Source organism: Aptenodytes patagonicus, chromosome 5, assembly GCF_965638725.1.
Source record: "Aptenodytes patagonicus chromosome 5, bAptPat1.pri.cur, whole genome shotgun sequence".
In the NCBI taxonomy this organism is placed as follows: domain Eukaryota; kingdom Metazoa; phylum Chordata; class Aves; order Sphenisciformes; family Spheniscidae; genus Aptenodytes; species Aptenodytes patagonicus.
Window position 1 is genome coordinate 16,034,729 of NC_134953.1, and position 16,258 is coordinate 16,050,986.

At 40.3% G+C, this 16,258-nt stretch overlaps 1 protein-coding gene across 4 annotated transcripts in view; it reads right to left on the minus strand.

Moving 5' to 3' along the window:
• Positions 1 to 14,077, minus strand: part of KNDC1 (kinase non-catalytic C-lobe domain containing 1) — a 69,574-nt gene extending 55,497 nt beyond the window's left edge. For all 4 annotated transcript variants that reach the window (XR_012995429.1, XM_076338818.1, XM_076338819.1 and 1 more), the window contains exons 1-3: positions 13,920 to 14,077; positions 8,953 to 9,151; positions 5,635 to 5,693 (exon numbers count right to left, since the gene is read on the minus strand). Coding sequence is in view for 3 of the 4 variants with exons in the window: in XM_076338818.1 (XP_076194933.1) it covers positions 5,635 to 5,693; positions 8,953 to 9,151; positions 13,920 to 14,015 (354 nt within the window). In the remaining variant the exon portion in view is untranslated. The remainder of the gene's footprint in view (positions 1 to 5,634; positions 5,694 to 8,952; positions 9,152 to 13,919) is intronic.
• Between the last annotated feature and the right edge of the window lie 2,181 nt (positions 14,078 to 16,258).

The window sequence follows — 16,258 nt, forward strand, 5'->3', positions numbered from 1 at the left end:
TCAGATAAAAACAAAACCAAAAACCCCTCTAGGAGAACATGTGTAAAGTTTTCTTTTTTCCTCCTGCACTGAGAGCTAAAGAAAGAATAGAACAGGAAAGATAATCTCATAGCATTCAAAGCTACTGCTTTAAAAGACCAGGGAAGTGGCAAAGGCAAGACTTCCTTTATACCTTCTGCTGTTTTGATTTGGGAGAAAGATGAAGGCTTTCATATTTAGAGAAGGACCAACAGCTGAGACCTGAGCACTAGCTCAGTAATGATCAGCTATTGAGACGTATTGCAGCACCAAACTGTCAGCTCAGTTTTCTTCAGTAGGACCAACATATATATACCCTGAACCTTCCTTTCTTTATCTATTCCCTAGAACAGCAGGTTTCATTTGGCATTTCAACCCATGCATTAATATGCATATAAAATATTTTATGTATATGGTATATATCAATCCGACTGCCTTGTCACATTTCTTAGGAATAAGCCATACGAATCTTAACTATTTAGTTTAAAAAAAACGTAATACATTTTAGCTTGCCTTTTCTATTTGCACTAGTTACACTACTTTGTGTAGAATTGCTTATTTTTAAGGTTGTTGAAACATTGGGACTTTTTTGTTATAATATAAATCAACTATAACCCACTGAGAACTGCAAGTTGACAGCTGTCACATTCTAGCAAAGAGACAGGCAGTGTTCAGCCTTTTCTGGTTCTGATTCTCTCCCAGGTGACAGATCAGCATACCCCACTCCTGCTGTGATAGCAAAAAGCAAGAACAAGTTCTAGATGAGAAAACAGAGAGAAGCGTGAACTTCACTTTCTTCCCATTCTCTATCCCGTATTTCCCCCTTCTCTTCAAGGTAGTATTCAACTCTGTATCACTTTCAGTTCTTTTATTTCTGAAAAGTTTTAATCCTGCTGCATACTGAGGTTTCTGAACTACTGCATTTTATCACCTCTAAATAATGGAAGAAGTCATTAAACAGAAGCATTATCCAGTCGGCTTTAGATATTAAAAAAAATAGGCAGACAAGACTGAAAATTCACTGATTTCTGTTACAGAGGTTCACTAGAATGAGCAAAATTGAATAACCACATTATTAAAAGATTATAAATGGAAGTTCACACATGGCAGACATCGGTCCTTCATCTCACTGAAAGCTCATATCTTAGAAATGTGGGGTTCTACATCAATGAACCTCTGTGTCAGACTCAATGGCAGTTTTGTGATGCAGACAAATAGCTATTTGAAACTGGTTTGAGACAGCCAATGTTTTTAACCTGAGGCAAACTTGTACTGTATACAAATTGTATAGAAATAAGGCTATTAATGAACTCACCAATATTTAACTATTCCTGTTGGGCCTCCCATTGGTCAAATTTCACAAGTCTAGCACTGTACTGCCCAGGGCAAGAAAATGAAATAGGAACCATTTTCATTATGAGAAGGTTAAAGCTCTTCCTATTTAGGGGAGGGAATCGGGACTCAGTATTAGTTTATACTGAAAATGAATCGTTTGATAAGCCCAGTATATAGTCAAGTGAGCAAATTTTAAAAGAAGCCTCAAATCTGTATTTTTGCATCTCAGACAATGTTTTTCTAGAACAGAAAAATTCACATTCTATGCTGCTCTCTACAGTAGCATAATAGTAAAACATTACAAAATTAGAGGCTAATCTTTATACTGAAGATGTTTCTAACTGACTTCTAGCTCAAGATTCAATGAGAACAAAGAAGTGGTCAGTACTTGCTACAGCAAATACAGACACACCTTCCAGCTTAGAGGAGAAGCAGAAAGTGAGATCTTTCCATCAATGCAGGCAAGTAACAGCTTCAGTCATCAGAAAGCTTTTACTGAGCACAGCCACATCACATATCTGCATATGCATTAAGAATAAAAGTGAAAATGATGTGTACTGTACAGAAATTCACCTTTAGAGTTACAGTATGGATCATAACTCTAAAGTTTCTCTCCTGTTTCCCCCTCTCTCTTTGCAGTACCAGTCCTTAACAGTGCAGTTACCAGGGCACAATGGTAATAGAAGTCTGTAAGGAGATAGCAAAGTTAGAGGAAAAAAATTAACGTGAACAGATACCCCGGAGATTCTCTGTTTTAGTCCAATGCTGTCCTAGAGACCAATGGTACCTGCTTGGCTGCCTTTTTTGCCTTTGCACTGTGACAATGCTTACACCAGGAAGAGGAGGACACAAGGACATAACAGAACTACCCCATTAAATGCTGCTCCAACCACGTAGCAACACAGTCATTTCAAGGTCTCGAGACCCTCAGAAACTGCAATCCTTCCTCCAACCCCATAGGTTGGAAAGCTCAGCCACACTTCACTGTTGGCACCAAAAGCCCCTTTCACAGCTACTTCCTTCTTAACATCTTTCTCTCTAAAGAAAGTCTGTTCTACACCTGACACTGAAGCTGACAACTCCCTGAAGGGCTAGCTTTACCTTCCTACTCTCAACAGTAACTGAACTTGGTGTTATTATTCCCACTTAGCAAATGGAGAGCAGGTCAGGAAACAAGGCACAAGCCTAAAACAAACCATGTGAGATCAATTACTTTCCAGTTCTGTGCATTGTCATTTGGATGAAGCTTTAGATCTCTTGCTATTTGAAATTCCAATTAGAAACTGAAATTTTTAATAGTGTTGTTTCAGACACCAGGACAGTAATGCATTTCAGTTTGTTTCCTGTGTCTATTACCCTTGTGTGCTTGTGAGTGCCAGCTAAGTTTAGTAACTAATTAGACTGGAGTCACAATTCCATTAGAGGTCTGGATCAGTAATTCACCAAGGAGAAAACAAAACATCTCTTGTTGAAATAAGTGTAGCTTTATTTGAGTTTTTTTTTTTTTTTTAAAAAAGAGTTTAAAGAGGAAGAAGTCATCCAGTAGCTATACAAACCTCATTGTGTCTTCCATTTTAGAAGCCACAAAATAGGTCACACTCAAATCAAGTGAAACCTCTGGCTGACATAAGTATTTTAAATTAGCTGAGCTTTGACACTGGAGTAACAGCTATCAAAGATCATCCTGAACATAATCAGTAGTTCCAATACTAATTTTTTTCTTTGTATTGAAATTGGACAGTTTCAATACAAACACTACTTTCGATTGTTCCCAACAAAGCATACTAAGCAGCTGCAAAAACACTCCTTCAACAAAGAACAACTGAGTAAGGTCATTACCAAGGAAGGAGCAAGTAGTTAACACAAAAGATTTGACGACCCTGTAAAAAGGGCAGCTTATTGGTATAGTACAAAGAATCTTATAATACTAGGAAAGCATAAGGGCCTAGGGTTTCCTCAGAGAGATGTATATAAACCAGTGCTATTCTGCTATTGCATAGTAGGAGGTTACAACTAGGGGTGAGGGGATAAACAAAAGCATCAATACATTTGAAAAAGAGAAGAACTTTAAGTATTAGCACCAAGAAGGAAACAGCTAGCTTGGAAAGATTAAAATATTATAAAACCCTTGTAACAAGTACATAAGGATTAACCCACTGTAGGTCTTAGAAACTGCAAAAGCAAAAGCAAGCCAAGGTCAGCGTGGAATCCCTGGCAGAATGTGATCTGGTACTAAAGTATTTAAAATTCAACCAAACTCTAGAAGCAGTAAGAGACAAAGCTTTGAAAGCTCCACAAATATTCAAAATCCCATAGCTGTCTGACAAAATGCACACAAATCCCAGAGTAAAACAATACACCTCTGCCTCAGTGAAGGGGAAATCTCTAGCTTTTCAGTCTTATGCGTTGCCGTAGGATAGTCAATGAGAAACAGTTGAGGCAACAGGGCACTGCTGTCTCCCTGCTTTGCAAAGCTCCCCAACTTGCTAGATAAAGAAATAGGAGCAATGGATAGAAATCGGTGCACCCAGCCCTCACCCCACTTCACAATAGACAAGGCAGAGCATGTTGACTTCCACACAAATGTGTACCTTCATGTATCTTCATTGACCTTTGCAAAAAAAGTAAAAGGGTCAGTGTTCAGAGCCACTCCCGACTCAAACAGTTTTCACTACCTGTACAATTGTTATTTGTGCTGTGCTTGATATTGGGATTCACTGGGGCTTAACAGGCTTGTAAGTACTGCCGAAAGAGAAGAGTTAAATAATAAACCTGTACACAGACAAGTTTTACCCAAGAGGGATACAATGGCCTTGTATATCAGACAGAACTAGAATTTCAGGTCGCTTAGTATTCCCACAGTCTTCCCAAATCCCCATTTCACCTTGTCCCAACCCCTTGGTCTTCGAAGCTCTTTCAGTGTATCTATTTGCTACATGTGTAAGAGTTCAGCAGCTCCTAGAGGAGGAGAAAGGGTTGGGGGAAATGCAAGTTTGCCAGAGGAACAAATAATTCCACAAATCTTGTAAGTGTTTCTGTGTCAAGTCTTGGAGGCTTGTTAAGGGGCAATTGATTGAGAACATATTTATGTACAATCTTAAGTCCAGCTTCAGAAGTACAACAAAAAGAAAGAACAAAAAAATAGTCATCTTTGGGTGACTTTGGGACTTGCTTTCCTCAACCACATCTGAATATAAAGACAACTACAGTTGCCAAGTTTACATGCAATACTGGTCACCTCCAAACCACCCCCCACCCACACTGACCCCCTGTCCCCAAACAAAGAGTCCCCCAAAAAAGCCTGGGGGTAGGGGGGAGAGCGAGCACAAAATCACTAGAGCTCTGCTGGCCTATGTAACTACATTAACAAAGCATAGCAACAAGGAGAAATGTTGCATCTCTAACCTTCAAAGATTGTACTACTTCATATACTACTACCCTTCCTGCCTTAACATTCTCATCTTACTTGTAGTGCTACACACTTCCAAGGTTCACTTATCCTTTCCCCCCTCCCTGAGGAAATACAGAAAACTATAAACATAACTATGAAGGTTATAACTACAAAAAGTAAAAGGTATTTGTATTGAACTATAGAGAAACAGAGTAATTTTTTATACTTCGAATAGAATGTTGCTAATTGAAGCATTTGAATTATCTAAGAATACATGCCAGAAAAAATACTGTATTAAAAAAAGGATATTAAGCAAGCAAGCACTCCTGCAGCATGCAATGAGATGGTTGACTTGGGAGGCTAATGAATTAGTATAAACAATTTAAATCTAATTTAATTTAACAATGTAGAGCATTTGTGCATTGCAAAGCAACAGATAGTCATTTGTTTCTTCATTAAATCAAAGATAAAATTGCTGATTACCCTTCCATGAATTATTTTATTGAAGAGGATGGCAAACAAATTTTATATTTAGTCATAAAAGTTCATGGCTAGTCCCCAAACAAGCAAATGTAACCAGTGAAGGATACCAGTGAACATAATATAGACCAGCTGTGGTTTAGGGCAACATATTGTTCAGCCAAAATAGATTCTCACATTTTAACAGCTAGTGAACAAATGTTTATACAGAAAATTAATATAGCATTTTAAGTTTACTTTTTATTTCCACAAAACATATCTAAACAGCACAATTTACTATTCACAATTTACTATTCACAATCTTTAAATGTGTTAAAATTATACTTTGAGAATGCTGAGCATTTGGTACTGCCAGAAGTACTAAAATGATGAACCCCCCCTCTATTTTACAGATAAGTTTATGAACTTGCCTCAAAAGTGTTACCGGTGATATCAAATTCTGGTGGAACAAAGGCACCCTCTGGATCATCTTTGAAAGCAGAAGGAAATGTGTCAGATCAGAAATTAGTAGTCTTGCTTGTTTAAAAAACAAACCAATGTGATGATACAAATTTAATGATACAGTTATATCTGATACGGAAGAAACTATGTTTATAGCAGTATTTTGGTTCACTCATATCTGATGTACAAAGAACTTGTTATCCATGGTTCTAGTACTGTAAGTAAAATAAAGTGCTATTTTCAAACTTTCTGCAAGAAGATACCATACTTTTCCTACTAAGAAACAAAACAGACAAAGAAATACATTTACCATGCCTAACCACTTCTTGACTTCAGACATTTGTGTTTGGACCAAGTTACCACCTAAGCTGGTGTGGCTCAGCTGTGGCTTGCAGGTTTGATTTGATTAATGGGACATTTCCATTCACTATTTTCCACTGCAGACCTGGGGGATAAGGGTTCAAGCAGCAAAACCAACCTGAACAGCTAATTGCCTCTTCATCTACAGGCCAGCTTAGAACCTTGACCTTTCTGCTTAGTTTGTTTTATGTAAGAGTTGAGGAAGCACATTCCCCACCTGTGTGCTGCTTAGCAGCAAACTGAGCTACTGCAGCAGCCACTTCTGAGTGACGAGGTGGAAGGAAAGAAGGAACATCTTAAGAGAGATCAGTGTTGCTGCTGCATCCAAGCATGTATGTAGTATCAAACTGTACTGATGTCACATGTAAAGAACACCAGGGGATTAAAAAAAGTGCCCGACTAAAAACCTACTCTTCACGTACATATTCAATTCACCTAGTCCACCCTTCTGTGAAGCCAATGGATGACTGAGATAATTTACAAGCAAAGACTGTAACTTTCCCTTCTCAACAGGGAGAAAAAAAAAGTATGCTCACAGGCATAGGATACTCATCATAGCTTTAGTTCTAATAGAACTTTTGTGCCTGTATTTTAGAAGTGAAATGCAAAGCTCTTTTATTGTGAAGATACTAAACTCAGTTATATGGTAGAGAGGACTTTTTTTACATATTCATATATTTCAGCTACCTTGCATGACTGACTATCCAGCTGCCACTAAATGATTTACAGTTCCTTATGATGTTCCTGATTCTACTTTCCCACTGAAAAAGAGGGATAAGCAACTAATTCTGCATTCCCCCCACACCACATTTTTTCCTGATATTTGGGGGGGCAGTAGGGGAAGGCAACTAATGGACAGAAGATGTTTTGTCCCCCCCCCGTCCCCCATCCCCAGACTACTGCTCCTTCTTTTCATGTCCCCACTACCTTTTCCCTTTCTTTCGATAGAACACTTTAAAGGCTGTACAAGCATATAATTTTTATCACTGGTAAAGCTCACTGTATTCTTTTAATATAATGTTTACAATGGAAATTTGTCTGATTTGAAGAGACAAGAAGGTATCAGAGCCCTTGGCAGAACACCCTATTGAATGTTTGCCACTTTAGCACCACAGAACCTGCAGGAAGCAGAACTTGCTGCTAAAGCAGAGGCAACAGGCTGTTCATTTTCTCTCATTGGCAAGCAAATCCAGAGGTTTTAATTTTCTTCTGGAAGAATAAATCCACAGGCAACAACGATAGGGAAGCACAAAGGACAACCTTCCCATGTGCCTGTCTAACAAACTGTATTTTAACCAACTAGTAACAAGATCTGAGGGAAAGGGGAAGAGAGAGTCAAAGACACAGTGGAGTGTGTGTGTGCGAAATAGAAAATATACACAACTTTTTGCATTCCTAGGAAAAACACAACTTTCTTTAAAGAGAATTAATGAAAAGTCTCTTCCTCAGAGACTAACATGACTTCAGGGAACAAAATCTTTGTACATTTGCTTTGCACGGGAATTTGTTATCCCACATTTTAAGCACTTGAATACGGCAAATTCCTGGGTCAATTGTTTGCCAGCTATTCAATTAGACTAAAACATTTAAGAAGGAATTGATTTTTTTGCTTTCCCAGCAGCAAGCAAAGATCTTAGTTGAGAGGCATTTTTCATCCACTAGATTTATTCTCTTCAACAAGTCTTTCATATACCCTTATGAATACAAAGCCAGCTTTTTTCTTTTTTTTTTAATTTCAAGTTATGACAAGCTCCTTAAAACAAAGGAAATTGATTCCACATTACCCTATTAACATGGAACTAAAAGTTGACTCACATATATTTGAGGAATTTAAGCACAAAACAAATATCAACAATTATGAAGACATATTTTCATCTTTATTAATTACATTTTATGATGTTACATGCTTATTTGAAATACTATCTTTAATTCTAAAGAAGGCAACAAATATTCATTTGTTGCAAAGTTACCTTACCCCATTTTTTCTAAATACTGTGATCTGGATTTTGACTAAAAGAATAAACACTTATCCTGACATAGATTTAAAAATAAATTAGATTAAAGAAAACATAACAAAAACCTGAATAGTGTGTATATGGACTAGAACGGTTCTTCTAGTTACAAGCTGACATAATTTTCAAAGGACTATAGAATAAGAACTGCTGGGGTTTTTTTTTGTTTTGTAATATCCCTAACAGGCTCAAGACAGACTCTTGAGATGGGTCATGTGAAAAGGAACAGCAAGAATAACATGTTTTTTTGTTTTTTTTTAAGTTAAGCATCCCCCCATTCATCTGCTATGATACCTGAAGATCTTACATGCTGCTACATACTTTTTTAGCATCTTAAAATTCATTTCTCAGTCAGTCACCACACTTGCCAAGTCTAAAAATCATGACTTTAAAAAAAAAATAAATAAAAAAATCCATCATTCAAGAAGAGAGCTTTCCTTTCTAACAGTGAATATGCACTAGAATTGCCCCATTCTCTATGGCCACAATCATCAAGATACATTGAATGTCAGATTTCTCTAGAAATAGAACATATCCATGAAATGAAAAGAACTGGAAAAGACCAAGAACGTGCTTTACATAGGTAGAGACTTGTGCACACAGATACACAAATACATAACCTACAGTGTTTAAAATGGCGATAAATTACATTCCCCTGGATTACATTCCCCTGGATAAGTCTTAAAATAACTAGGAAGAATCTGCTAAGCAAACTCATAAAAGCCTTTGTTCATCAATCACAAAACCGAGCATGTAGTTTCATACAGACCTATACTCACCCATTCCTAAACAAGTTCTTGTTTTCTCTTTATTTTAATTACAAGTCTTAAGAATAGAATACAATGCTTTACTACAGCCTCCCACTATGAGTTTCTACAGTTCTAAAACAAATGTCCTGGAAACACAAATACTTACCACTGAGCTGTTCCATGAAGCATACATTGCCATTGGTGTTAAAAGCCAAAGTGTCAGGAGTGATGCAGAGTGTCTGGAAGATTGCAGAATGGGCAATGCTCTTCAGAGAATGGCAACACTCCAGGCAAATTGCCCAAATATCTTGCTCAGTAAGACAGCTATCCCGCAGGGACAAAATATCAGCAAGGGACACATTCTCCTGCCAAGATATGAATTCATAAATTACCCTGGATTTCATGACACTACTTTGTGTATCATAGATTACGTTTGACACAATCGGCTGCGAATAATGTTTCCAGCAAGTTCTCAGGCTTTCTAGGACACTGATTAACAGCCCAAGAAACACTAAGTGCTTGACTTTGCTCTTAACACAGAGAATCTCTTTAAGAAGCACAGTTAACCTGTACAAAGGTATCACAGTATGTTAACATCAAAAAAAGACCTACTATGGGAGCTATGTAAGTTACATAAACACTGCATCAAATTTAGGGAAACAGACCATTTGGAGGTAAAAGCAGAGAGACTAAGTTAAAACTTTGTTTAACCCATGTCTCCCTTAATCTCTCCCAGACGCCTTTGGATAAACTACTTCAAAATTCTCTTCACAGCAGTTTTCCCTACCATCTGTGATCTGGGAAAAAGTACCCTCTAAATTAGCCTGTCTTAAGAATGAAGCTGTTGTGAAGTTTAGTGGTGTAGACCATTTCATAAACACTCAAAAGCCAAATAAGCCATAGGAAAAGCATTCTTATACTTTGACTTAAAACCAAACACTTTGGTTGTACTAGGCCTTCCCATTACACCCAGAGCTCTTAGTGATCAAAAAAGTCTATGGACTTTATTTCTAAGTTACTGTCCTAAACTATAAGTCAACTTCCTTTGACCCTGTCATCACAGTAAGGCTATGAAGAGCTCCAAAAAAATGTGGCTCTAATGTGGCTTTTCCGGTCAAGATGTTCAGAAATGGTGCTTTGTTCAAAGCAGCTAGCCTTTTTATGCACATATTTTAGAATACAAAACTAATACATTACCCACAGCTACAGAAGTAAAAAGTTTTCATGAACTTAAAGGCATGACAAAAACCATACAAACAAAACATCAATTCCATCTGTATGAAAAATAAGCTAACAGAAAAATGGAAGTATCTACAGAAGTTACTTTGCATCAAAGCTATACCACTATTAGTTACACATAAAACTTTTTCTCATTTATATGTAGTAATTAAGACTAAAGACTGTACTTCTGAATGATATTAAATATACCTTGTATTGAAGATGTAGCTGCATATTACTTAGAATATAGAAAAAAGTATCTCATTGTCAGCAGAGCAGAATGTGAGATATCTTAAAGCTCAGAAAACTGTAGCAGTTTAAACTTTTAATCCCTTGAAAAATACAGTTATAACTTTCTTTACATACCTCAGTACTGGAGAACATCAATGATATTTGGATTACCATTTACAGAAGGGCTAACAATTTGTTAACATGTTGTTCAGAGAATTAAGTATTGCACTTACAATATCCTTCAAACAAGGACCAATCTTTAGTCTAAAAATTTATTTTGCTTTTTGGTCTAAAGCATAAATACTTAATAAATATGAGAAAAAACAGGTAGGAAATAAAGTGCACTCACTATTGTTTGGGAAACTTAACTTCTATTTTCAATATTCTAGTTTTCATCAGCCTAGATACGGATTGATTTACTAATGGCAGCACTACTACAGTGCCTTCTAGCACTAATCATGGACCCTGGTCTCATTGAGTTCAATCCTACATAATAATGAACAGTAAAAGCCCTTACAGTTCAGGTACATGAGACAAAAGATCTCATTTTCTCTGTGCTGTGCTCAGCACCATATGCGTAATGCTGCCAGCAGATTTTGAGGGTGAATGAGGAAGTTCTGCACATCTTTATGGGGAACTTCTTCAAAGCATGAAGGGCAGTACAGAGGTTCCCATATCTGAAAACATAAACATATGACAAGGAGCTGGACCACAAACCATGAGGCTTTGAAGCTGACCAAACTGATAGGTAGGATGAGGATAGGCTTAGAAAGGAAAGACTAGCTGCTTATTCTATGGCCAAAAAAAAGTTTAAAAAAAAAGAAAAAAGAAGAAAAAGAAGTTCTATGACCAAAGCAATGAACCAGTAATTATTTTTATTTTTAAGCCTCCTAGGATCATCCAGCTAGGTGACATGATAGCATCTGCCAAAATTGAAAAAAAAAAGTTTCACTAATCAAGATGCAAAATTATGAGAGTTTCATCTGTGCATATGGACAAGAAAGGCTCAATTTAGAGGTTATGTGAAATAAAGAAAAACTGCAACCTTTAAGGCAGCCTCAATATCAAATTGCAGTCACAGTCAGGACTTGATAGAATTTCTTTTGAGTCAAGCTTTGAGGTTGAGCTCTACAGAGGATATTAATCATGAGTAGCAATATCTACAGTTTAAACCTACAAAACCATCTTTGTGTTGTGGTTATTTGGGGAATAAATGGAAGATGATGATCATCTCATGTCAGACAAACTTATCTTCCTTCCAGGGGATGGGAAAGTTAGGTAATACAGAAAAAAGACAAAGGAAAAAGGAAAAAAGAAAAAAAAAAAAGGCCTATGAATGTTCCGTGGCTTCCATCAGCAATGGATGGCTAGGTGAAGATAAAAACCGAAACAAAACACCACCACCACCACAACCATACAGCAAGCCGCCTTCTGTTCAATGCTCCAGGATGTGAAGCGATTTACTTCACAGAAACCATGTATTTCTCAAATGATCATACTGTCTTGACCTTAGTTATTAAAGCTGCTATTGTGGCAAAGCAAGGCCTTTCTAGAGAACGAAGCATTGAAAACACTGAGATGTGCATTTGATTAGTTTGCATCCCCAAAGCGATACGGAAACAAAGTTTTCACTGTGGGGAAAAAAATAATCCTTTAAAGACTGTAACACAGGAGTTTCTGGCACACTGAAGCTTCTGGCAAGCCATGACTTCAGTACTTTGGACCACTGAAAGCTGGTTCACTCAAATTACAAGAAAACTCACACGTGTTATGTAAGAGATACTGATGCCTTTTCTCTCTTGTCTCATTATCAGTAAAAGACACTTGTAAAAGCAATTACTGTTTAATAACTATGAAAAGTGAACTGGTCAGACAACCATGCTTTAATTATTCACTTTAGTTCTCAATTTTCCCTTGTATGTTCTTCAGAAAGTATTAAACAGTTCAGTAGTATATGTAATTAAGCAGAGGAAGAGAGAGCAGGAAGAGAAAATAAATTAATTTGCCACACACAACTTCTTAAAAAATTTGAAATTAAATATTAAGGAGTGTGAGACAAAGAAAGTCCTAGCAAAGAAAGGCATTTGAAATACACCTTCACCCTCAGTATTTCCTACTCTTCAGCTCAGGCAGCTTCTTGCTTCACATATTGGCTTTTGTAAACCACATATATCAGACACCAACCTCATTCCTTATACTACGTACAGTGATGAGAAGCACAGGCTCCACTAAATGACTAAGCAGCTGAGAGTTAGGTACATCAGCATTTGCAGCTCTCTGGCACCTAAGTCTTTTTGCCAAGATAATTCACACAAACTTCAAAACAATCTATTCCAGAATCATGGAAAATGTGGCAAACACCATTCATTAAATTCATCGTTTTTGTAGAAAAACACTGGGTTGCCTGGCTAAGCTCACTGACTACTCTTCAAAGCAGCCCTTTTTTATTAACGTCTCTAATCACCAGGTGATAGGTCATGCTCATTCTCTCAACAAGAATATTGAAAATATCCATGTGCCTGGAATAACTAAATAGAAGGGACTGGTAGGAATCCACAATTAAAGTATATATTGAGCAGGTGAGAAAAATGGGCTCGGGTCTTCCTCACACAGAAGAGTTGACCCTCAGCCTTCTCCCATACTGAAGAAATACTCCAAATATTTAACCTAATGTGTAAAAAGGAGGCCACTACCACCTTCCTTCTTCTTTATTTTGCATGGGCCAGTCTGAGAGGGCCTACTACACTGAACGCTACAGATGATGGGAGGAAGAGCCAAACTGCTGAGCCATTAGATGGCTTATGAAAGCTGGAAGGGTCTTTTCATTTTCAAACACACTTTTAAATCCTGATTCAACTTGGGTTCTTGACATAGCAAATAAGAAAGCTGTACAATCTGGTTTGGGGAACAAGTGGCTCACATATGGTTCACCAAACTTTTACTTAAAAAAAAGAAAAAAAAACCAAACATTTTGCCCAAACATTCACTAGGGGGTAAGGAACACACTTAATGTGGAAAGATACAAAGAATGATGAGCAAGAGCAATGAAAAGTAAGTGCAAAACCAAGTACAAATGCAGACAAATGTGACAACAGAACTGGGTTTAGCTACAGGTTATTTGGCATAACAACTGAACACAGATTTAACAGGGGTTGGTTTTTTTTTTATTTCCCAGTGACAAGGCCTTTTTACACAGGGCAGCAAGAAATGGCTGCACAAAAATCTGGTTGGTGGCTACTAGAAACCCTTTTGCCCACATAAGAAATCTCCCTTTATCAGGTGTGACAAGGACACGTACCACCCGACTGCAGCATTAACCCACGGCTATGACAGGAGTTACGAGACACCCCACACGCGAGGACCGTGACTTTGCTGTTGTGTGGAGAAGGCGCACGGGGATGGACTAAGCCCAGCTTGGCAGATGGGATCACCGGGCAGGAGAAAGCGAGGAACCCGCGGTGAACACACGGAAAGCTAACGGTTATGTCGACACGGCCTGGCCGCTCCCGGCAGGGCGGGTGAGCCCCCGGGCTCCGGCTGTCTCCGGGCCCGGCGCAACCGGCGGGCTGCCCTCACAGCGCGGGCAGGAGGAGGCGCCGGGGAGGGGAGGCCCGCAGGCCGCCTCACCACAGGTGAGCACAAGGGCGGCGGCGGCGGCTCCGTCCCCGCACTTGCCTCACTCACCTCATCCTCCAGCAGCGTCGGCAGAGGCTCGAAGTCGTAGCAGTTCACCTCCTCCTCCTCATAAAACACGTCCTCTGCGGCGCCAACAGCCTCCATTCCGCCCAGCGAGGGAGCAGAGGCTTCACCTCCGCAGCCTCCCTACGCGCCCGGAACACGGCCCTCGGCCCCCGCCGCGGCTCATCCCCGCCTGCGGGCTGCCCCCGGCGGCGACCCCCACGGCGCCGGGCCCGCACGCCCCCCCCCGCTTTAACCCCTTCCCCTCCCGGCGGGGCCCGGCCGCGGGGCGCCCCCTGCCTCTCCCGGCGGCCCGCCGCCGCCCGCTTAAGCCCTCGGTTGGGGCAGCGCTGCCATGGCAACGCGGCCCGCCGCCGCCTCGCCCGCGCGGCGCGGCCTCACTGCGGCGGCTCCCGCCCTCCTGCGGCGGCGCCCGCCCCCGCCGCCCGCCTCGCCCCACGCCCCGCCGCGGCCCAGGGCGTCCCCGAGAGTCACGGGGGGCCGGTCGCGGGTGCCGGCGTGTCCCCCGCGCCCCCTCCTCCCCGCTCACGGTGAACTCCCGGCAAGAAGGCGGTGGCGGGGCGGTGGGCCCTAAGGGGCGCGCCCGCCGCAGTGCCAGCTGCGGCCGCCGGGGCCCCGCGGGAGCCGGGGCCTGTCCCGGCTCGGCTGCGCACTCCGGGCGAACGGGGGCGGCGGGAGGGAGGGCTAGTGCCGGGCGAGAGGCCGGGGCGGCGGCGTTGCCTGCCGCCCGAGGTGCTGACAGTCGGTACGGCCGGAGAGCTGCTCCCGCCGGCGGACGATTTCCTCTCGTGAGGGGCACCTCGGGCGAGCTTAAACCCCGGCCCTGCCTGCCCGCGTGCCCCGGCCTCGTTTTATCGCCCGCCATCGACTCTCCAAATCACTGGATTTGCTGGATGAACCCCAGCATTTAAAATCAGGCAGGTGACCAAGTATTTGCATGATCATGGCCATGGCTCCTGACGCAGTTCATAACAAGCACAAAAAACCCCCGTATTATCAACTTCCTTTTCGTTAGCCTTAGCTCATTTTTGCTATCCAAAGGGCCTAAAATAACTTCATTAAGACTCCCTTTGAAATTCAAGGTTCAAGATCAAGGATGCCCTCAAAAGTACCACCTGCATAGGCACGTTTTTGTTTCAAGTAAACCCCATTGGAAACCACAAATTGTGTTGTGTAAACAGGCTGTAGCTGTTCCCCTTTCTGCCTGGGAAGGGGAATCGGTGTTCGGTAACGGACAGGTAACTGCATGTGCTGCACGAACCCCTGAGCAGGTGTCTCCTGATTTAGATTTAAGCATGCATGCAGCCACATCGAAATCTTACATCTCCGTTGTAACCAGCGTGGTGGATGGAGAGAATAGACTTTTTTCTCCTGTAATTAAATTTCACAACTACAGGTACTTGGAATATAATAGTGCCATTTTCATTATTCTGCTTTCCTGTATTCCTATAATTCTGTGTCAAAATGGAGTATGTTAATGAATTAATCTGTGCACAGTACATCAAGCTAAGCAAGAGTTTTATATTCTATTTTGTATGTAGTACTCTTTGTTAAAGATTAATACTCTATTAAAATATACATTAACAAACACTGTGAAGCAAACAAAGATACTTTGATTAACTGCCCCTGCAGTTAACATCCTGCAGCAGTTGTAAGATTTCTCCCAATTAAACATCAGTTGGATACATTGCACAGTTATGGCATGCTACTGAGAAAAAACCCAAACTCAGGCAGATTGGAATCTTTCATATAGATGCTGTCTTCTTACTAACATTTTTGAACTAAATTGATGTGAATAAAATGTTTTTCATGATTACATGTGTTTATAATCTATATATACTTATAATTTGGTAACGCAGGCTTTTAATTGCGAACAGATACTAAAGCATGGGAAACAGTGAGTGCCTGGCACTTCTGAATATAAAGCCCAACGTGACTCCAATAACAGCACTATTCTACTTATAAAGTATTTCTTAAAATGATGTCACCAGCATATTTGGCAAAATGTTTTCCTCAGGCAGCACGATCTGCCCAAGAACAGCCCTAAATTCTGGACCCTTGTGGGCCAGAGTCATAACTGCATTGTAAAGAAAAAGAAAAGAGAAGAATTTCTCTGGTGTGTAAATTGGGTCTAAGATCTACGCTCATCCATAAATACATCTTAGCTAAGCACTCCGTTGCAATCACCACTTTAGCATTCATAAACATTTCTGTAAAATGATAGTTTAAGTCAAACCTATGGGCGCTGCAAGGAAATTCACATGCTAGTTTTGAAAGGATCAGTATTTTTTGTTGAATAAGAGAAATTCACTTGCTAAAAGCAA